This window comes from Chiloscyllium plagiosum, chromosome 1 (assembly GCF_004010195.1).
Source record: "Chiloscyllium plagiosum isolate BGI_BamShark_2017 chromosome 1, ASM401019v2, whole genome shotgun sequence".
Lineage (NCBI taxonomy): Eukaryota > Metazoa > Chordata > Chondrichthyes > Orectolobiformes > Hemiscylliidae > Chiloscyllium > Chiloscyllium plagiosum.
The window spans coordinates 139,140,616-139,164,965 of record NC_057710.1 but is presented as its reverse complement, the minus strand read 5'-3'; the positions used below and the strand labels follow the sequence as shown (position 1 = coordinate 139,164,965).

At 41.7% G+C, this 24,350-nt stretch overlaps 1 protein-coding gene across 4 annotated transcripts in view; it reads left to right on the top strand.

Moving 5' to 3' along the window:
• The window catches only part of sorcs2 (sortilin-related VPS10 domain containing receptor 2), a 608,959-nt gene that overhangs the window by 522,120 nt on the left and 62,489 nt on the right, over positions 1–24,350 (top strand). For all 4 annotated transcript variants that reach the window (XM_043698411.1, XM_043698404.1, XM_043698394.1 and 1 more), the window contains 3 exons: positions 172–263; positions 7,989–8,096; positions 22,616–22,733. In XM_043698411.1, coding sequence (XP_043554346.1) covers positions 172–263; positions 7,989–8,096; positions 22,616–22,733 — 318 coding nt within the window. The remainder of the gene's footprint in view (positions 1–171; positions 264–7,988; positions 8,097–22,615; positions 22,734–24,350) is intronic.

Below are 24,350 nucleotides of genomic sequence, written 5' to 3'. Positions count from 1 at the left end.
CCTAACTATTTTGAAAAAGAGTCATGGGACTTGAAGTGTTAACTCTGTTTCTCTCTCCTCAGATATGGCCAGACCTGCTGAGTTTCACCAGCGTTCTCTGTTTTTAGTTTAAATTGTGTGAGGCTCAAGAAGCATCCCAATGTCCTGACATTTTCTTGTTATTTCCTTCAGGTATTTGAGGAAGAACATCATATCCTTTACCTTGATCATGGTGGTGTTATTGTAGCTATCAAGGATACCTCAATTCCTCTGAAGATATTAAAGTAAGAAGTTGTAGATTTGAGTCCAGTCATGATTTAAATATCAATAACTTAACATGCTTTCAGTTTTGTTTATTTACAATTTTGTTTTGGAATTGTATGTAATTTAAGAGGAGGCCTAATTCATAAACAGACTAAAATCACATTCAACAAATGCTTAGGCCATTCTAGTTAATATTGTTTATTTCATAAAGGTAGGAAATAGTTCAGCAACTGTTTATATCAACATTGGGTGTTCGTTGCTTCCTAGAGAGTATTTTGACAATAGTTCACACAAAATTTAAAGTAGTGGGGATTTCAGCTAAAATGGGCCCACATAAAGTGCTGACTGGCTGAGGGATAAGAACCCGCAATTATTTTCTAGAGAATTCTGGTTAGGAGAGATATTTGAGCAGAGTGCCCAATGTTATGACCTTTATTGTTTAAAGTTTACATTAACTTAAGCTCAGAAGCTTAATGCAAGTCATAAACTTCACAGATGCTAAAATTGAGGGGCTTTTACACTTTAACAGGTTGCTTGGGAACCTACAATGGGTGAATAATTGCAGGTGAATTTTAACATCGATGAGTATATAAGACTGAAAATTTGAATCATGCATAACTAATTGATGAATGGTAATCAAGTAGCTAAGGGTTAAGTTTAAAGACTTTAGTGGATTAGAAGCTCAAAATCTCTCTTAGCCAGGAGAGCAGTCAGCAGATCGGCAAGGAAATGTGTCAGTGACAGAGAGAGGGGATTTATTTGGAGAGCAGGGTCTGGTACCACACTTACCTGGGAGAGTGTGTGGATCTGCAGTGAAATGTGCCAGCTACAGGGAGGAGAAGCAGAGGTTGGGGCTAAGAGCCTACAGTTCTCTGGGACAGAGAGAAAGAGAGAGAGCAAACCTGTAAGGAAACAGATGGACAACACAAAGAGGATAGTAACAGAGACCTGTTGCAACTAATACAGTTCCAGACCACCAGGTTTGAACAATAGAGTCAAATTGTGCTAATGTGTATCAAAGTGGGAAGATTGTGAGAATTAACACATGGCTAGAAATATAATGCAGGAGGAAAGGCTTTAAATTTCTGCTTCCTCGGGCAAGGCAAAGGCCAGAGGGGTCTGCCTCTTGATCAACACCTCTTAGTGCTCGGATGTGACAACCCTGCTCCCGGACCTAGAATATCTAATGTTGAAGTGCTGACCCTATTACTTGCCAAAGGAGTTCACCACCTCTATCCTGACATCAGTTTACATCCCATCCCATGTCAAAGAGAAGAGCGCTTTTGATGAAATATACAATGCTACAAACAGTCTTGAGCTGAAAATGTGTTGCTGGAAAAGCGCAGCAGGTCAGGCAGCATCCAGGGAACAGGAGGATCGACGTTTCGGGCATAAGCCCTTCTTCAGGAATCCTGAAGAAGGGCTTATGCCCGAAACGTCGATTCTCCTGTTCCCTGGATGCTGCCTGACCTGCTGCGCTTTTCCAGCAACACATTTTCAGCTCTGATCTCCAGCATCTGCAGAACTCATTTTCTCCCCTACAAATAGCCTTGAGACGGAATACTCCGAGAGCTTGTTCATCATAGCCAATGACTTCAACCAGGCTAACCTCAAGAGTGTGCTATCAAAATACCATCAAACATCTCCTATTCTACCAGAGGCCCACATACTCTTGACTGTTGCTACACAACCATCAAAGATGCCTACTGCTCCATTCCCCCGTCCGCACTTTGGTAAATCACACCACAATGCTGTGCTCCATCTTCCAGCTTACAATCAATAACTGAAGCGTGAGGATCTGGTACAGAAAGTCATACATTGCTGGTCTGAGGTAACAGATGAGCTCCTATGTGACTGCATGGAGTTGATGGACTGGTCCATGTTCAAGAACTCAGATGCCAATCTAAATGAATATGCCGCTACCACTACCAATTTCATCAATAAATGTGTCAACTGCATGTCAAAGAAGTTAATCCAAATGCTCCCTAGCTAGAAACCATTGATGAACCACTCGCTCCTGATGTCCAGGTCTGAGGCATTCAAGTCGGGTGACCTTGACCTATACAGACAATCTAGGTGCGGTCTTCACAAAGTCATCAGCAGTGTCAAGAGACTTTACCAGACTAAATTAAAGTCCAAGATTAACGAAATGAACACACATTGACTGTAGCAAGGCTTACACAATATAATGGGCTACAAAGTGAATTCAAGTAGAATCACTGACGACAATGTCCACCTCTCCCAGGGATTCAATATACTCTGCGCTTGTTTTGAATAGAAGGTCTGTGAAATGATGCTACCTGTGTGACAGCCTCAGGTCCACCTGTACACTCAGTCACCATCACAGACATCCAATCGGCCTTCTTGAGAGTGAACCCACGGAAAGCAACTGGTCCAAATTGAGTCATTGGCCGTACACTCAAATCCTGCACAAACCAGCTGGTGGGAGTATTTGCAGACATCTTTAACCTCTCTTTACTCCAATGCAAGTTCCCACCTACTTCAAGAAGACCACTACCTTCTCAGTGCCAAATAAAAATCAGGCAACGTGCCTAATGACTACCATCCAGTGGTTCTCACATCCATCATCATGACGTGCTTCGAGAAGTTAGCAATGGCACACATCAACTCCAGCCTCCTACATTGCCTAGATCCAATACAATTTGCCTACTGTTGCAATAGGTCCGTCACAGATGTGATATCCCTGACCCTACACTCAGGGATAGGGATATCTGGAACAAGGACATTTACATCGGACTCCTATTTATTGGCTTCAGCTCCACCTTCCCATGGCTAATCCACCATAATTCCAATCAAACTCGTCTCCAAACTCCAAGGCCTAGGACTCTGCTCCCTCTTCTGCAAGTGAATCCTCAACTTCCTGACCCACAGACTGCAATCAATAAGCATAGGCGATAACAGTTCATCCACCAGTACTGAGGATTATTGTTTCAAATTTATATTAACCTAAGCTCAGAAGCTTAATGTAAGTGAAACAATAATCCTCAGTACTGGTGCTCCGTAAGGCTGTGTACTCAGTCCCTTATTACATTCCTCACGCAGTCCTGGCTGTGTGGCCAAATTCAATTCTAACTCCATTTACAAATTGGCTGATGACACCACCGTCGTGGATCAGATGTCAACCACAATGAGACAGAATACAGGAAAGAGAGAGTTTAGTGGCATGGTGTAAAGACAACAGTCTCTCCCTCAGTGTCAGCAAACGGAAGACGCTGGTCATTCACCTCCGGAAACAGAGTGGAGGATGCGCCCCATCTGTGTCAGTGGTGCTGAGGTGGAGGTGGTCGACAGCTTCTCGGTGTAAATATCACCAGCGATCTATCCTGGTCCATCCGCAGTCAAGAAAGCATACTAATGCCTCTCTTTCCTCAGAAGGCTAAGGAAATTTGGCATGTTCAGAATGACACTTAACCAATTTCTGTAGATGCACCATAGAAAGATCCTACCTGGATGCATCACAACATGGTGTGGCAACTGCTCTGTTCAAGAACACAAGAAACTACAGAGAGCCATGAACACAACCCAGTCCATCATGAAAACCAGCCTTCCATCTGTCTACACTTCCTGCTGCTTCAGGAAAGCAGCTGACATAATCAAAGTTCCCCCCAGTTATATTCTTTTCCATCCTCTTCCATCGGGCAGAAGATAGAAAAGTTTGAAAACATATACCATCAGCTTCAAGAACAACTTCTTCCCCATTATTACCAGATTATGAATGGACCTATCATATTAGAGTTGGTCTTTCTCTGCACCTTTTCTGTAGCTGTAGCACTGTATTCTACATTCTATTATCCTGATGTACTTATGCAAGATATGATTTGTCTGGATAGCACACAAAACAAGACTTTTCACTATATCTCAGTACATGTGACAATAATAAATCAAGTCAAATCAGAGATCTGTATTGGAAAGAAGGGTTGCACCATAGTAGGACTGTGACTCACATGCTCGCTTGGAGATCATAGAATCCCTACAATGTGGAAGTAGGCCATTTGGCTCATCAAGTCCACATTGACCCTCTGACCTATCCTATCCCTGTAACCTGCATTTCCCATGGCCGAATCCTCGAACCTGCACAATCCTGGACAATAAGGGCAATTTAGCATGGCCAATCCACCTAACCTGCACATCTTTAGACTGTGGGAGGAAATTAGAGCATCTCTAGGAAACCCACGCAGATATGGAGAAAGTGCAGACTCCACGCAGACAGTTGCCCAAGGGTGGAAATGAACCCAGGTCCCTAGTGCTGTGAGGCAGTAGTGCTAACCGATGAGCCACCACACTGCCCAAGATCTTCTAGTGCTTTTGGGAATGACTGAATCCAGTTTATCAAGGGGATGGGAAGTTTAGCTGACATTGAATAAAATAAAGTTATTTTTAGGAAGTATAATAAATGTAAATGAAAATGAAAAGCAGCAGAAACAAGCCTTCATTCAACCAAAGTACAGACTAGTGTTTAAAAAGCACAATTAAAATCATTCTACCTAAATCCATGTGGCATCTGCAGAAAAAAGTGAATTGATTGCACTAAAAGTTAGTAAGGTTCATTTGCCATTATGGAGACTTAACTGTAGGGTGACCAAGCTTGGGACCTATATATTAAAGGACATATAACATTTAGAAAGGATAGGCAAAAATAGTTATTTTGGTACTCTACAATTTGAGTATTGCTGAAAAAAGACTAATCTTGCCGTCATCAGGATAATATGCAAGAATCTAGATTAGAGTGGTGCTGGAAAAGCACAGCAGGTCAGGCAGCATCCAAGGAGCAGGAAAATCGATGTTTCGGGCAAAAGCCTTTCATCAGTCGATTTTCTTGCTCCTCGGATGCTGCCTGACCTGCTGTGCTTTTCCAGCACCACTATAATCTAGACTCTGGTTTCCAGCATCTGCAGTCCTTGTTTTTACCTAATATGCAAGGGGAAAACAGCATACAAGGATAGTGTTGATCGGTTGGCACATGGACTCTGTTTGATAGAGGTGTTACAAGAATGCAGCATTAATAGGTATTGAATGCATTCTGAGATTTGTTCTCCATTAGCCTTAGTGAGATGCTTGTGCAGTAGCAGAGTTAGAGTGAGTGCTGGCTTTGAGTGTGAGGTAGCAGAGAAAGAGAGGATGGTCACACTTGCCGTTGATGGGTACAGAAGGTCATTGACTTTGTTGAGGCATTGCTTGGTATTCCTTTTGACGTGGGATACAACATGAACTTGTGCTGCAATTTCTGATTGAGTTGGTTGGGTCTGCTATTGGAGCTTGCTTTGACAGGCAGCAAGAGAAAGGACTGCCCCATCTACTCCTTCACCTTCAACCTGTCCACCAACACCTTTCAATCCCTGGCCTGGGAGCATGGAGCTAGCTTGACTTTTGTCTGTGAAGTGCCAGTGTGATGGATTATTCCTGGACTCCCGTGTCAGAGGTAGTGTGCAGCCCTGCTTTAAATACAGTGCCAGAGGCATGTAAACTAGAAAATCCAATTCACTTGCCCCTAATTCTCCAAGAGACATCTTCAGCACCTCGTTCACATAATTAATGAGGTGAAAAGTGGAAGATGGCTTGGGAAACTTTGTCTGGAACTACAGTGAACCACCACCATGAAACTCTCTTTCCTTCACACTTCAACTGCAGATGTGAACATTTAGCCCAAAAACTGATATTTGTACAGTCCTTTGAATATAATAAGGCAAAGTGCTACATTGAAGCATTATAAAACAATGTTTGGAACCAAGTGACATAAGTCGAGCGGGTGACCCAAATCTTGGCCAATGAGAATGGTTCTAGATAAGCTCATAAAGGAAGAAAGAGAGATAGACAGGTGAAGATGTTTATGGAGGGCCTAAGCAGCTCAAGGTAAAGCTGTCAATGATGGGGTACTTAATAGGGGATTCAAGGAACAAGTGGAGCCAGAAGAGATTGTAGAAATCATGAAATTCAAGGGCCTGGAGGATTGCAAAATAAAGGGCGAGAATAAGAGAGCAAGCCCTTAAACTTAGAGGGAACTTAAAAATACTTTAGGACTGTGAATGTGAAAGTAGATGGTATCAATGTAGGTGGTGAACCTTAGTTGTATAAGCTGATTGAAGACAGTACTTAATTGAAGGAATGTATTATTATGACACGGGGTAAACCCCTCTGCTAATTTAAACCTGACACAGAGAGAAGCTCACCTTGCACCATAATCTGTTACATTTCGAGAGGCAAAGAACTATCTCAGAGGTCACTATTTAAAGTAAAAAAATAACAATTTTATTCTTTAAGTCCAAAAGAGAACGTTAAAACAACAACTATTTGCAACTCCTTTCTCTTAAACCTATCTTTTACTTCCCACTCTACAATACTGGTCCTATTAAAACCTCCAATTAAGATTTACCAAATAAAAATCACATATCAAAACAAGCCAGCTTTGTTGATTCTCCTTTGTATATTTTCCTCTGTATTTTCCTGCGTCGTCTCTTCTTCAGTCTTCTATTACACAACTTTTCTTATGGACAGGTACCTTTTCAGAGAGCTATTCAGCTAGCAGTCTGTACTTATTGGTGCTCTTTTTAGTTCTCCCCCAAACTGTTCAAATATCTGGTTTTATACCCCACAATGTTGAATCATTTCATTGGTTTTATATCATCCTAAACAGTAAAATTCAAATTTGGTTGGATTTTGGTATCTGGGGCATAACTTAAACTGGTCGAATTTGAATTTGTTTTTGTTCCTTGGCAACGTAACTCCAGCTATTTGTTTCAACCAAATGTTTAATTTTTAAATTGTTCAACGCACCCTTTGCTTTCAATCAGTCCTTGCTAGCTTCCTCTCTCTCTCTTCAAGGTACAGTACACACCTATACCTTCATGACAATATGGTATTATGGCATGTGATATTTCCTACATTCTGGGACTCTTTAATACTCTTTAGAACTCACATTATACTGGGAGTAATATTCTAACACTGTTCTTCGCAAGGTCTTGGCCCAATAATCCTAGATGCACATGATGTTCTAATATGACACAGGCACATGCTTCATTTAACTAAATAACCTGACCACAGACTGAGTCTGCAAACTCCGGTGGAATCTGGCTGTCTTGGCCAGCAAATTTCCCAGACCATTGCAATGAGACATTGGAGTGGGAATTCAGTATCTAGCTCAATGGATCATTATAGCCTTTTTATCTATTCTCAATCTTCCTATTCCTATTTAGACATAAATATTCATATAGCCACACGCATATATGTTATTTACTATCAATTCTATTGAGCCCCAAAGGCTTTGATGATGCTAGATACTCATCAAGTAAATTTGAATTGAAGTGAAAGAGAATGAGCAGTTTAGCACACAAATGAAAAATAATAATTGGTATTGGAGTAACAGCATGGCAACGAGAGTCCACAGTAAATGAAATGTGGTGATTGTGACCAGAGAATGAGTTATGTTTGCTAAATTATAATGGAAACGTTGTTCTTGTGAATGGGACACTAAATTAGAATAGCTAAATGTTTGCAAATAATATTGTTTAATTTTAAAGCAGGCCAAACAGTAGTTTAAACATGTACTGAATATATTTTCCAAAGTCAACAATATTGAAGCTTTTCTTTTCACTTGCAAGAATAAGTTTTTAATTGTAATTTGCATATTGGAAAATATTGTGAGATCATGTGATGCATTGCAGTTGGTAATATTATTACCCATGTATGAGTTGAATTGCTGAAGTGCTTTTTGTTGATTTTTCACCTAGATTCAGTGTTGATGAAGGATATACTTGGACGACGCATAATTTCACAAGCACTTCTGTCTTTGTAGATGGGCTACTTAGTGAACCAGGAGATGAAACACTGGTTATGACGTGAGTAATTTCAACAGATAATACACACGTTCTTCCCAAGCAAATCCTGATGTGGATGTTAGCAGTGTGATCTGCAAATCTCTGCTTTGGTATAAGAGAGGTTAGCTCTTCGATTATTCAATATGCTGGAAATTTGAAAGTAATTTGTCACCATAGTCTGTGCTTATAATGTTTGAGAGACAAACTCAATTTTATTCAATTATGGGGAGAATAGCAATGATAGATTGCAACAATGTACATTGATAGAAGATGATTGCTGAGCTGGAATACTCGTTGTTGTTGATGTGTTGAACATCAATCACAATATATGTGGTACCCTTGGACTCTATACTGAATTCAATGCTGGAAAGCTGTAATCAAATTTCATTTTCAAAAACAAAGACATGCATTCCAATGGTTTAGATCAGATTAGATTCCATACAGTATGGAAACAGGCCCTTCGGCCCAACAAGTCCACACTGACCCTCCAAAGAATAACCCACCAGACCCATTCCCAATATTTACCTCTGACTAATGCACCTAATAACATGGGCAATTTAGCATGGCCAATTCACCTAACCTGCACATTTTTGGATTGTGGGAGGAAATCGGAGCACCCAGAGAAAACCCACACAGCCACGAGGAGAATGTGCAAACTCCACACAGACAATCGCCCAAGGCTGGAATCGAGCCTGGGTCGATTATAAAACTTATAAAAATTTCATGTAGTTATGACAATTTCCTAAAGCTAATTTAATCTGCTTTCTGTTCGGTCTGCTGATAAAATATTGTTTTCTTTGGTCCTGTGAAAATCCATGAAATGGTGAAGCATGGAAATCCATAAGGTATTCAAGGAATATAGGCAGCTCAGAAACAAAACTGTTCTGTGTTTTAAACAGATACCTGGTAGATTTCCTATACTCACGACACTTCCCTTATGTTTTAGGCAAATGGGGTCAAGAAAGAGACAAAATTCTCACGAGAAATTTTTATTAATATACCCCTAGTATAACCCATTATGTGCAATATTCATGAGACAAATACTCATCACCAAAAACACAGAACTCTTTGGGCTTCTTGAGCTGTGACCTCAATATTACTTTTGCTGTCCCATTGCAAGACGAGGTAGCATTCCTACATGGTTAGTCAGTCAAGGCAGATGTGAGATTATTATAAAAGTTACTTCCCCGTCAATATTCAAGCTCATTCATGTCATAAGGAGAATTTTTAACACTCTAAATTGAAAGAGTTGTGGTTAGTGGACAGTTGATTTTTGGATCCTTGCTATAACCTCACTTCAATGTGCCCAACCTTTGAAATTAAAACAAGCATAGCTGAGTACATGCAAGTGACCTGCTGTCTGTGATTAGGAATTTACAAGTACCGATGGGCAGGTAGTCATCGCTGCAATTAATATTTGTATTAAGTGTTAATTAGGTCTCTGTAAAATGAATGTCATTAACTTCTAAATTTAAAATCTCCAGCATGGTCTCCCGGAGATCAAAGAACTGACCAGCAAATAGGCGATTTCAAGTTCATTTCACAGGGGAGGATTGTTTGTTATTTGTTCTTGAGATGTGAATATCACCAGCAAGGCTAGCATTTATTGACCACCTCTAATGGCCCTTAAGAAGACACCTTCTTGAACCCCTAGAGTCCATCTGGCATAGATACATCCACTAAGCTGTTGTTAGGAATTTCCAAGATTTTGAGGCTGCAATAATGACAGAGTCGAGATTACTGGCTGAACTTTACTAGACATCAACCAAGTATCAACTTTGATGATTTTTCATGAAGGGTTTATCCGTGAGACCTGCATGACTCCCTGCTTATATCTTCCCTCTCAGTAAAGGCAGAGATACTTGCCACAGCTAGGATCTCCCAGGATTCCAGGCGCAGACCCCACTTTTAAAGCACAGCTATTCACAAAGTCCAGTGCTGTCAGCTAGGAAGTGCCCTGCACTGTGCACAGAGTGGAGAAGAATGAAAAACAAACCCTTCTAAGGGCTCATAGGTAGCATGGCTGAATATTTGATGGCAAATACAACTGTGCATTCATAAATGTATTGCTATTTAAAAACCAAACTCTCGTTCTTGGAGTCATGCCATCTTAGAATGTTGTCTAAGGGAGTGTCACGCTTTCCTGAACTCCCAGCATAGCATAATGTCTTTTCATTGTTCATATGGCACCATCTGATACTGGGAAAACCTTCAAATGGTTGAAAACATTCACTTTTATTCTGCAACAGTAAATGAGAGGAAACAACAAACAAAAAAAGCTGCACTTGCTTCTGGGAACTGACATTCAGGCACCATAAAATTTACATCTATGACTGATTGCTACACCAATGTTCCCTCTAAGGTGCATGACTAGAAAGCTCCATGCAAGCTAAGCAGCATGCTGGCACACTGACCTCCAGCTCCAGGCACCATTGCTGCACAAAGGTCTCGGAGTTTCGCGGAGTGGAAAACAAAATACAGGGAACATCGCACTGCACCCAACTCACATCTGTTGGAACGAGGTGTCAGCACTCCGTCATGCAGAAAGTGATGGTCCTCTTGGTCAATATCTTTATCTTCTTCTTGCTGTTCTCTCAACTCTTCAGTATCCACCATATCCTTTCTTTGCCTACTGCAGTTGTGTAGAGCGCAGCATGTTGCAACATGATTAAACAGCAGCCTCTGTCTCGAATGTACCACAAGGAGCTGCAGACCACTCCAAGCATCAGAGCCTCAATGCCAGAAGGCCTCTTGTCTCCATCATGCTCTGGTTGAAGAATAATTTGCATTGTATCTACACTCTGCTTCAATCAAGAGATTAGGCTGGTTGTGTAGGGTAGCTCTTATCTCCCAGTAACTGTCCTTGTAAAGCATTTGGCCATTGACACTGTAGCATACTTCTCCATCCAGCAGGACGTGAAGGATTCATCAAGGAGAGCTGTGGAATACCTCAGCGTGGACCTTGATATTGGGAGCTTCTTCCAATAAATGCAGTATAAGCTGTGTCATGCCCAACCCCAAAGTATCCACCCCCAAACTCTCCACATCACCCGAGAAAGGTAACATTATATACAACAACATATGGCCAAAGTGAGGATTTCAGTTCTGTGCCTTTGTACGGTCTGTAAGATCTTGGATTGTCTTTGAGAATAGTGGCGCAGGTAACACTATTAAGGTCAATGTGATTTGTTCTACTTCATAGCGATGGCTATTTTTTATCTGCAATGATCTATGATATGGTAAGATTCTGATGACCAGGAATTGTATCCCCCGTGGTTGGATACTGTGGATTTCACATGCAGGGTACTCTGATGACAGATGTCTTCATCATGTCCTGTGTAAGTGCTGGGCGAATGTGATTGCCCCTTGGAAGGCCTCTCATCACTCACAAATACAGACTGCAACCAGACAGAGAGAAAAGAGTCACTTACCCCACTAACTCTGGATGTGGTTGCAACCTTTTTCAATTTCCAGAACAGGTTTACAATCTGCACGCATTTGGGAGGTAACTAGTGGGCCTCACCATGCCTCCATGTTCCATCATCCTTCCATGTTGAGCCCATTAGGACTGAGCTTCCACACATTCCTGCAAACCTGACATCATCCCCCATGTGTTCTGTTCTGAAGAAGGGACACTGGATTCAAAATATTAACTCTGTTTCTCCCTCCACAGATGTTGCCAGACCTACTGAGTTTCTCTAGCATTTTCTACTTTTGTTTCTGAGCTTTCACATGTTTCCACAAACTTTACCATCTCCCAACATTATCTGCAGAGCCCTTGCCCTCCAGCTGAGTCATGGTCATTATAATACTGCACTGTTTCACTTTCAAAGTCAGGGTGGTTGTGACCTTGAATGCTCCCACGATATTTACATACTCTAATGCATGATTGTCTCCCTTCCATTAAACTGAGCACCCCTGTCCAACGTTTGCAATGTTTATCCCATCTGCATCCAAGCATGCTACCAACAACCTCTCCTTTGAATCCTCTCCCCTTTCTTGAGACCAACGGGATAGCCTTAGGCACTGCGTGGGCCCCAGCTATGTCTGTCTCTTTGTAAGATATGTGGAACAGTCCTTCTTCTGCAGTTACACTGGCACCACCCCCATCTTTTCACCTGCTATATTGATGACTGAATCGGCGCCATCCCATGCTCACTAACACCTTCCACCCTGACCTTAAGTTCACCTGGACCATCTCAGACACCTCACTCCCCTTCCTCAACCTCTCCATCTCCACCTCTGGCGATTGACTCAACATGGACATTTATTTCAAACCAGCGACTCCCACAGCCACCTGGACTATGCCTCCTCCCACTCCATGTCCTGTAAACATGCTAACCTTTACTTCCAATTCCTCTGCCTCTGCCACATCTGCTCCCAGGAGGAACAATTCCACTCCAGAACATCCCAGATGGCCTCCTATTTCAAGGACTGCAATTTCCCCTCCCACATGATCAACAATACCCTCCAGTGCATCTCCTCCACTTCCCGCACCTTCGCCCTTGAACTCCACCCCTCCAATTGCAACAAGGTCCTCACCTTCCACCTCACTAATCTCTGGATACAGCGCAGTATCCTCTGCCATTTCCGCCACCTACAGTCAGATTCCACCACCAGATATATATTTCCAATCCCACCCCTTTCAGCATTCTGCAGAGACCATTCCCTCCACGACACCCTCATTAGGTCCATGGCCCCCACCAACCCACAATCCACACCCAGTATCTTCCTTTGCCAACGCAAGAGGTGTAAAACCTGCGCCCACACCTACCCCCTCATCTCTGTCCAAGGCCCCAAAGGATTTTTTCACACATGGCAGAGATTTTCCTGCACATCCAAACACCACATCCACTGTGTCCATTGCTCTCAGTGTGGTCTCCACTACATCGGGGAGACAGAATACTAATTCACGGAACAGTTCAGGGAACATCTCTGGGACACAAAAACCAAACAACCGCACCGCCCACTTCAACTCCCCCTCTGCACTAACGACATGCAAGTCCTGGGTCACCTCGACCACCAGATCCAAGCCATTTGACGCCTGGAGGAAGAACGTCTCATCTTCCTCCTTGGGACCCTTCAATCACATGGTGTCATAGTCATAGAGATGTACAGCATGGAAACAGACCCTTCAGTCCAACTCGTCCATGCCAACCAGATATCCCAACCCAATCTAGTCCCACCTGCCAGCACCCGGCCTATATCCCTCCAAACCCTTCCTATTCATATACCCATCCAAATGCCTCTTAAATGTTGCAACATTTATCAGCCTCCACCACTTTCTCTGGCAGCTCATTCCATACATGTACCACCTCTGTGTGAAAAAGTTGCCTTTAGGTCTCTTATATCTTTCCTCTCTCACCCTAAACCTATGCCCTCTAGTTCTGGACTCTCCAACCCCAGGGAAAAGACTTTGTCTGTTTATCCTATCCATGCCCCTCATAATTTTGTAAATCTCTATCAGGTCACCCCTCAGCCTCTGACACTCCAGGGAAAACAGCCCCAGCCTGCTCAGCCTCTCTCTATAGCTCAAATCCTCCAACCCTGGCAACAGCCTTGTAAATCTTTTCTGAACCCTTTCAAGTGTCACAACATCTTTCCGATGGGAAGGAGACCAGAATTGCACACAATATTCCAACAGTGGCCTAACCAATGTCCTGTAAAGCCGCAACATGACCTCCCAACTCATGTACTCAATAGTCAGACCAATAAACAAATCCTATCTACCTGTGACTCCACTTTCAAGGAGCTATGAACCTGCACTCCAAGGTCTCTTTGTTCAGCAACACTCCTTAGGACCTTATACGTATACGTCCTGCTAAGATTTGCTTTCCCAAAATGCAGCACCTCGCATTTATTTGAATTCTCTGCCCATGTTCTCATCTGGTCAAGACCCTGTTGTAATCTGAGGTAACCCTCGTCGCTGTCCACTATACCTCCAATTTTGGTATCATCTGCAAACTTACTAACTGTACCTCTTATGCTCGCATCCAAATCATTTATGTAAACGACAAAATGTAGTGGACATAGCATCGATCCTTGTGGTACTCCACTAGTCACAGGCCTCCAGTCTGAAAAACAACCCTCCACCACCACCATCTGTCTTCTACCTTTAAGCCAGTTCTGTATCCAAATGGTGAGTTCTCCCTGTATTCCGTGAGATCTAACCTTGCTAATCAATCTCCCATGGGGAATCTTGTCGAACGCCTTACTGAAATCCATATAGATTACATCTACCGCTCTGCCCTCATCAATCCTCTTTTGTTACTTCCTCAAAAAACTCAATCAAATTTGTGAACATGACTTCACATGCAGAAAGCCATGTTGACTATCCCTAACCGGTCCTTGCCTTTCCAAATGCATGTACATCCTGTCCCTCAGGATTCCCTCCAACAACTTGCCCACCACCAAGGTCAGGCTCATCGTTCCTGGCTTGTCTTTACCACCCTTCTTAAACAGTGGCACCATGTTTGCTAACCTCCAGTCTTCCGGCACCTTACCTGTGACTATTGATGATACAAATGTCTCAGCAAGAGACCCAGCAATCACTTCTCTAGCTTCCCACAGAGTTCTTGGGTACACCTGATCAGATCCTTGAGATTTATCCACTTTTAACTGTTTCAAGACATCCAGCACTTCCTCCTCTGTAATCTGGACATTTTGCAAGATGTCACCATCTATTTCCCTACAGTCTATATCTTCCATATCCTTTTCCACAGTAAATACTGATGCAAAATACTAATTTAGTATCTCCCCCATTTTCTGTGGCTCCACACAAAGGCCACCTTGCTCATCTTTGAGGGGCCCTATTCTCTCCCTAGTTACCCTTTTGTCCTCAATGTATTTGTAAAAACCCTTTGGATTCTCCTTAATCCTATTTGCCAAAGCTATCTCATGTCCCCGTTTTGCCCTCCTGATTTCCCTCTAGTATACTCCTACTTTCTTTATACTCTTCTAAGGATTCACTCGATCTATCCTCTCTATACCTGACATGTGCTTCCTTCTTTTTCTTAACCAAACCCTCAATTTCTTTAGTCATCCAGCATTCCCTATACCTACCAGCATTCCCTTTCACCCTGACCGGCATATACTTTCTCTGGATTCTTGTTATCTCATTTCTGAAGGCTTCCCATTTCCCAGCCATACCCTTACCTGCGAATATCTGTCCCCAATCAGCTTTCGAAAGTTCTTGCTTAATGCCGTCATAATTGGCCTTTCTCCAATTTAGAACTTCAACTTTTAGATCTGGTCTATCCTTTTCCATCACTATTTTGCTGTGTTAGCTGCTGGCATGTGCAATTGACGTTGCCTGGTACCACACAGCAACAAGTTCACCGCCTTGACTGACAGATGACAAACATAATCTGCCTGACTTTGTGTATGTGCTAAACAACAAGATTAAGTAGAAGTACTGTGAGCCTAAAAGCTCTGGCTGAGGGGGCAAAGTGCAAAAGGGCAAGGCAGAGATACCAAGCAATGAGCTCTGTGATGGTCCCTGGTTCAGTCTATGAGTTGGCAGCCTGCCCCTGCGTGCATAGTTTCCTGGCAGCAGCATTACAATGATAGGTGCTCTTGCACTCCCAAGAACAGTATTGAAAGGCAAAACTGTATCATGTGAGATGGAGATGTGCCATGAGGTTGCTGTGATGCTGGCCACATGTCTAGTACCAACTCTGTGGACAGAGGATTAAGGCAGTCTGGGGACTGCTGTATAAAGGAGACCCAGAGGAACAAGGAGCAAGCCACATTTGTCAGGTACTGAGTCTCCCCCCCAACTAGCCACCTCCACCAGCACCAGTGGGTGTGACTGTACCGCAAGGACAGTGACAGTTTGAAGAAGATAGTCCACCATATTCTCAAGGACAATTGAGAATCAACCTTGTCAGCCGTGTCCACGTTCCAGGAGTTAATAAAGTAAAAATCATTTGCAAGACGCACTGTCACAGTGCTTTCTGCTTTTCAAAAATGACACCTGTTTTCCAAACAGAAACAATGAAGAGTGTTCTTCAGGAAACCAACATTCATAATCTGCAAGATATTGCTGTGCCCAGCTGAAGTAAACTGGAAGATTGACTGGCTGAAATGCCTCCATTAAAATCATTGTCAAACTGATTTTGGATTGCGGGAAGACCAGACCATGTGCAGTCATCTCTAAATTCTCATTTTTCTATTATTGGATTCTCTGCCTATTTGTCAGCACTATGTTCAAAAAGCCAATTGAACCAAATCTAATCTACTTCTTTTTAAACTGCATTTGCTGCCATCTGTAGGACTATCAACAAATGTGCGGTAGCCAGTTGTCTGATCTGAACAGCTCCAGGGCTGATAATTACCCTTTTTAGTTTTTATAATTACAGCTTGTTAATTGCCAGCCATCACATTTTGAAGTGTGAGGGTGCATTTTGAGCATATTTCCTTGAGATTGGCTTAGGATCCTGAGTATTCACAGGAGTGCTGACGTCTTTGTGGAGTTGCTAGTTCCTGGGTTGGGATTTATTTGTAGTGCATTACATTTCTCAGAATCCTTTCTCAAGTCTTTGATGCAAATTTATCTTCTTGGTGGGAAAAATATTCTACTGACGGTAAGGAGAGAGGTTATTGTTGGAACCAATTTTATTGTAGGTGACAGAAAACTCAGAGGAGACAAACTAGTAGTGCTGGACCATTACAAAACAAGTGTTTGGTACTGAGTCATAGAGTCAGAGAGATGTACAGTATGGAAACAGACCCCTCGGTCCAACCCATCCATGCCGACCAGATATCCCAACTCAATCTAGTCCCACCTGCCAGCACCCTGCCCATATCCCTCCAAACCCTTTTTATTCATATACCCATCCAAATGCCTCTTAAATGTTGCAATTGTAAAAGCCTCCACCACTTCCTCTGGCAGCTCATTCCATACACGTACCACTCTCTGTGTGGAAAAGTTGCCCCTTAGGTCTCTTTTATATCTTTCCCCTCTCACCCTAAACCTATGCCCTCTAGTTCTGGACTCCTCGACCCCAGGGAAAAGACTTTGCCTATTTATCTGAATAGAACTCCATCTGCCACTTCTCAGCCAATTGGCCCATCTGATCAAGATCCTGTTGTAATCTGAGGTAACCCTCTTTGCTATCCACTACACCTCCAATTTTGGTGTCATCTGCAAACTTACTAACTGTACCTCTTATGCTCGCAACCAAATCATTTATGTAAATGATAAAAAGTAGAGGACCCAGCACCGATCGTTGTGGCACTCCACTGGTCACAGGCCTCCAATCTGAAAACCAACCCTCCACCACCACCCTCTGTCTTCTACCTTTGAGCCAGTTCTGTATCCAAAAGCCAGTTCTGTATCCAAATGGCATCAGGAGCACTGGTCATTACACAGTAACACTGGATATGGTGCAAGTCTGTAGTAGAATGTTGTTAAATTATTATCTCTATTATATGTCGCTATATTGTACTTGCTGCCTTGAGAGTCCCCATGTTTTCCTGGGCTGATACTAAAAGTCTGCATGGGTGGATGTCTGTTCAGTGTAGGGTGTGTCTGACAATGTCAATTCTGCCATGTATTTAAGAATCTGTAGAGAATTTATATAATGCATTATTATAATCCTTTATCAAAGGAAAGTTCGCAGCACGAGAAGGCAATTAATGCAACAAGTAAGGAAAATTGCTTTTGACACTCCTCCCAACTGCTAAACATAGCTCGCGTTCTCAAGTGCCCTTCAGTGAGTCTGTTCAGATCCACTATTTTTTAAACTTGTAACTGCGGACCTGGACTTGCACATTGCTGTTCACCTACCTGGGAGCCAATCTCACAGCTGTTGGCAAACGGAAAGCCATTGTCAATGACAACTGGTCACCATTCCACAGACTAATCAGCTCTTTGTTGCCAGCCAAATCTAACTTCTTTGCACACTCCCTGGTTGCAGCTCATCTGCAACTAAACCTCCACCATTGTTTTACACTCAATAGTGTAAATAGCACTTAGAATGAGTGCTGGTAACCTGCTTTTAAAAGGTCTTTCCACTGACCATGGTTTTAAAACATCCCTTTTCCCGTTTCAATCCACAACGAAAAATAAGAAGAACAAAAAAATGTAATCTTTACAGTAGTGAAAAAAGGGATTTTGGACAGGCAAGGTCCAATGAATTAAATAAGTTTAACTTCTATCACTTTTCTTTTGGTGGTGGGAGGAGGAGCAGGTAACTCTTCATTATGCCCACATCCCAGACAATTCCAGGCCCAAATGTAAACTTTCCTATTCTACCCACTTGAGTACCAGAACTTCTCTATTAGTAGCAGCAGTAACTTCCTACCCCTCAATGTGTCCTTCTTCAGCTACAACAACTTGTATGAATTCAGTCCCTTGTCAAAGGTAAAAGGCACTATGCTGGAAAATTATTAAGGAAATGTTGACACTGAGCAATGTAAGTGAACCATATTAGGGCAAGAGACCAAAGTTTGGTCAAAGAAACATCTTAATGAAAGAGAGAGAGAAGTAATAAGATGAAGAGCTTTTGGAAAGAAATTCCACAGCTCTCAACCTAGCTGGCTAATGGCACAGCCATCCTTGACTATGATCATCAGATATGGATAAATGGTCAGAATTTGAGGAGCGCAAATTTCTTAGAGATGTAGTTGAATCAGGGCTGGAAGCATCAATGCTAATGATGGTGAACTTGAGAGTGGTCTTAGTGAGGCTACCAGATTGGACTATCAACTTAGGATCAAATAGTTTATGAACAGCTTGTTTCAACTTCAGAATGTAATTAACGGGAGGAATATCTTTCCACTAGCTATGGCTGAGTGACTGACCAGGGGCGTCAAGGCTATGCTTGAGAATAAAACATAATCCAGCCTCATACAACCAAGTGTGATTTTATACTGGTTAAAAATTTATTTCTACCCAACAGAATATATCAGTTTCTTCTTCAAAAGCTATTTCTAGAACTGTGCCCTTAGGCTGCATTCAAAAATACATCTGTAAAGAATTTCTTTTTTTAACTTTGTAATTATTTACTCCATTTGGTTGTGCTTTATTTTTGGAATGGTATTGTTTTACAAAGCAATAAATCCTGTAGATATTTAATTTGTAGTGTGTGTTAGAATAACCCTCAGCTGTATATGAATATGTGTTGTACAGTACTGACGTGCCAAATCTTTACAAAGACTGAAAGAGCTAGTAGTTAAAATCTCCAAAAAAGTCACCATGATGTACGAAAAAATCAATTTTTAAAATAAAATCTGTCTCCCCCACACCCCAAATCCCACTCAAGTTGAGTCCTTGTTTAATCTGCAAGTTTCAAAACAGCACTTGCAAAAGATTAAATGCTTAAGTCAACAGGCGTATTACAAATGTTTATGTTAAAACCACTTTAGGTTTTGACAGATGGGTAAGTGGACTTACCTCTATTCATTTAGAATAGTTTTAGATTTACATTTTTTTTTAACAAAATGAAAGATTGGATTTGATTTTTAGAAAAAGGAGAGCGAAATGCCATAGCTTGCTGATGACTAACACACTGCCTCAACTTGGTTACTTAGATTGTTAAATATTAATTGTAAGTTCAGAAACCATCCTAGACATAGTTTCATACCTATTCTTAATTCTTACTAATTCTTAACTCATGCGACCAATTAAGGCTTAGCCCTGAAAGATGAGGGAAAATGGAAAGACTATAGTATCCCACATTAATCCTATAATATGTTCGCAGCTTCAGAGTAATTTGCATGAAGAGCCTTTAGTAAATAGTTGACTTCCGCTGTGAATTTCTATCTTGTGAAAAAGATAAGTTATTTTATTTCTTCTTTCAAAATATTGCTTCTCTTTTGCTTGAAGATGCTGACTATGGTTAGGGTAGGGTTTCACCAATGCCAGATATCCTTCTGTACTTTAATACTTGAGCACAAAAATCTAGGATGATGCTCCAGTGCTGTAGTGAGGGATTGCTGCACAAGTGGGAGGTGTCTTTCTCTGGATGAACAGATTAGTACGAAGTCTGTATGTTGTCTCATGTGGATATGCACAATCCTATGATGCTTTTATGCAGAAAATAGGGATGATTCCCAGCGTGCTGGCCATTACTTATCCCTTAAAAACATTACAAAGGGATATGATATATGATCATTATCCTCTTGTTAATGACAGGTTTCTACATGCAACTTGGCTGCCTTTCCCTACATCTGTGACTGTGCTTCATGAATACTTCATTGGTTGTAAAGTATTTGGGATATCCTGAAGCTCCTTTTCATGTTTGAGCATAGACAGTTGTTGCTAGCCAGTTAAGTCAGCCAAATTGTTTCAACCATCATGAGCTGAATCTATACCATATCTTCTAGCAGCGGAAAGTTTGGCCTATTCTCTCAACCCTCCAGCTGAGTAGGAGAAAGTGGGGGCTACAGATGCTGGAGAGTCAGAGTCGAAAAGAGTGGCGCGAGAAAAGGACAGCAGGTCAGGCAGCATCCAAGGAGCAGGAGAGTCGACATTTCAGGCACAAGCCCTTCATCGGGAATGGGATGAAAGGATTATGTCCGAAACGGATACCTTCCTGCTCCTTGGATGCTGCCTGACCTGTGCTTTTCCATCACCACCTTTTCGACACACTCTCTCGCTGAGTGCAAAGACAATGCACTTAATATCATTCAAGTTATGATTAATTACGTTAACAGAGACTAGTGATTTAATTTGAGCATTCCTTTTTCTAGGTGGTCCAATTTCCAACAGAATGCTCGGACTATTTAACCACAAAGAGTTGCAAATTAAAAAATCTCCTACTCCGAGCGTGACTTTTGATAATCTAAAAGAAAGAAGATCTAGTTGAAGCAGATTTATTGTTTAGCAGAGTAACCTGTACTTACACCACAATAGCTAAAGCAGAATTGAGATTCAATGAGAGGCCCCACTAAGTAATAGCTGAATTATTTATATCGTGGAGGATGAAATAATTTCCAGACAGCCCAGGGGCTCAACAATGGCTACGTATCAGCATAATGTGGCAAGATATAGGTTTGTCTCACTCTCATCTAAGTCTCCTTCAGCAATGTGTGAAAGGAAGGGAGCAAAATTCATGCTGCTGTCAGTCATCACCTTGCAGTGGTACATTCGGAAGGGATCACCTTTGTTAGACAACAAGCAGCAAGTTATCATTGAACCAGGAGAAAAATAATGACAATTAGCTCATAAGTGAAAATGTGCTACCCAAAGATGAGTGCAGCATGTGTAATAGTTAAAATTAAACTGCCTGCATTTATTGTCATTCTGTTTTTAACAAATATGCTGATGAGTACCCAAATCAAGACTTTTGTCAACTTTAACCTGATGGTTTCATCATTAAAGCATCCATCACAATGCACAGAAACCCATACCAAATTCGAATTTAATTATTTTGGTTGAGCTTGAACAATGCATGGCTTTGCTTCATGTGGGGTTGAATCGAGCAGAAAAATAAGATCATCTTGAGTTGGATCAATTTCTTTCTGGTACAACAGATTGGAAATGTTATTGCGATTGGCATGGCTTGACTTAGAGGCTGGTCATCACTAGTGTGAAACAACGGGGGAGGGTATGGAAATGTTTGTATAGAAGGTTTATCTTGCTGTGCATATAGACAGCATGTGTGCGCTGCATGGACAAGTTTCATTCTCTGTTCAATCAATCAGTATTCTTGGATAGTCTTGTCAAAGCCTCATACCCAGTTTCCTGTTAGTTAGTACCTCCCCCCAGTGGAATATTGAGAAAATGCATTTCATGATTTTGGCATCGGAGAGCAAAGAGCTGATTTGCAAATGCCCTTTAAAAAGTCAACTTGCAAGGGCGCCTTCCGATGTTTCTCTGGGAAGTTATCAGCTGACTATAAAGAAGGAATATTAATGAAGTTCAGAAAGAGGATAGCATTGCTGTACAATGCTCACATTCTGCATGTTGATTCTCCACACTTTGGAGAGACATCCTGTTAAAGATCAATTAAGTGGAAGCATAACTTTTCTTTACTTCATCGTCCATAGTACCTACCCAAATTCTTTTATCCACACCAGTGTACTTACAGATGTTGCTCGTCAGGTCTCTAAAACAAAATGTACTAAAAATCCCAACAAAAATAACATGTACGATGATGTAATCGTGACAAACTTTTGTTTTTGAAAATGTTGCTGAACAGTTGAAAATGTTTCTGTGGATTGGAAACAGCCAAATGTTTTCCTCCCACTCCCCTCCCACACCCCACACGTTTCAGGGTGGAACCTACTGAAAGCCTTTTGTAAATGACAACATTTCATTTGAGGATGAATTGCCACAAAAGGCAGTTTACAACACCCTCATGTGCCTTTGTGATTTTGGATTGGCTTTCTTTGAAAGTTTATCACGCAATGTTCTATCTATTGTGTTAACCCACAAAAAACAGGTTTTGTTTTGAAGTACTGCAAAGGGTAGTGTGGAAATATGAATTGCTAGATACCGAGTCAAAGTAAGTAGTGAAAGAACCTCTGTACTTTGTATAAAGTATTGTTTTGTAAACTGTTTGGAAATCACTGTGTCCACTTTCTGTTTCCAGGATATTTGGTCACATTAGCTTCCGTTCAGACTGGGAATTGGTAAAAGTGGACTTCAGACCATCCTTTAGCAGACAGTGTTCACCTGATGATTATGACTCATGGGATCTCATGAACCAGGTATTATAGACTGAAATGTAAAGAAGTTCAAAAATACTGGAAATCTTTGCTGGACGCACTTGAAAATATCATAATCTGTCTTTTTTTTTGCTGGTTGGATGATTTGTCTATAGCACTTCCTGTTTTTTTTCAGATTTCTAGTCATTGCAATTTTCACATTTTGATCATTTTTCATCACCTTTTCCTACAACAGGGTTTCCCTGCTGCATACAGTATGGAACTTTAGTACCTTTGAGCCATCCCATAGCCTACGTTATCATACTTAAATTATGTGTTAAGCAAATAGAAAGGCTTTGAAAATCCCATAGGCAGCATAAGAAATGTTACAAAGGAACATGGGCAACTTGGGATTTCAATGCGGTATGCCGCAAGGTGCTAAATGTCAAGTTTACAATGAGCACTTGTGGTTAATTGTAGGCTTGTTAGCAAACGTTGACCTGCATTTTCATGGAAAGGAAGGGCATCTCACACAGCATTATTGCAGGCTGGTGTGCCATTCCTGGCAGCTGAGTGACTTGGACAGGTGCTTAAAAAACAGGTTGTCGAATCATACTTGTGAGTTGGGCCATGAAAGTGGAAATGAAATTATGGACAATATTCAGGACATAAATATGGAGTTGAAATTCTTATGCCATTTTGGCAAATTCCTGCAATCGCTTGACAATGTTTGCTGGAATTACTGAAAGGATGTGTAGATTCCTGACTTTTATGAGACTGGGGATAAAGAGGGAGGGAGGATCAGGCACCTAGGACCAAATTCCTTTCAGCCCGAGACTGGAACATACCATTTAGTGGATCGTTTAGTCAACTCCCCCTCACTGCAGAGCAATAGTTTAAAATAGCCGATGGCCCAGTTGGTTCCTCAGTAGAAAAACAGGACGCTGGAGGAACACAGCAAGCCAGGCAGCATCAGGAGGTGAATAAGTGGACATTTTGGGTAAAAACCCTTCTTCAAGCATGTTCCAGTTAGTTCCTCAGCATATTGCTCCAGAAAAACTATCTTCTAAATACTTCAGGAATTCTGCCACCACAATATTGGTGCTCATTAGTCTATATGTCATAAGTGATCCTTGATTATTGCATTCCCTTGGTACGCATTCTTCTAATTTATTCATGCCCCACATCTGTCTGGTGGGAAATAAACTACTCCCACAAATGCTTACTGCATGCAAGTTTCTTCGGTCCATCCAAACAAATTAGAACATAGAACATAGAAGAATACAGTGCAGTACAGGCCCTTCGGCCCTCGATGTTGCGCCGATCCAAGCCCACCTAACCTACACTAGCCCACTATCCTCCATATGCCTATCCAATGCCCGCTTAAATGCCCATAATGAGGAAGAGTCCACCACTGCTACTGGATAGCTGACTCCATACATGGAAAAAGATCCTCACTGTCGACCCTATCTAAACCCCTAATCATCTTATACACCTCTTAAGGTCACCCCTAAACCTTCTTTTCTCCAATGAAAACAACCCCAAGTGCCTCAGCCTTTCCTCATACGATCTTTCTACCATACCAGGCAACATCCTGGTAAACCTCCTCTGCACCCGTTCCAGTGCCACCACATCCTTCCTATAGTATGGCGACCAAAACTGCACAAAATACTCCAGATG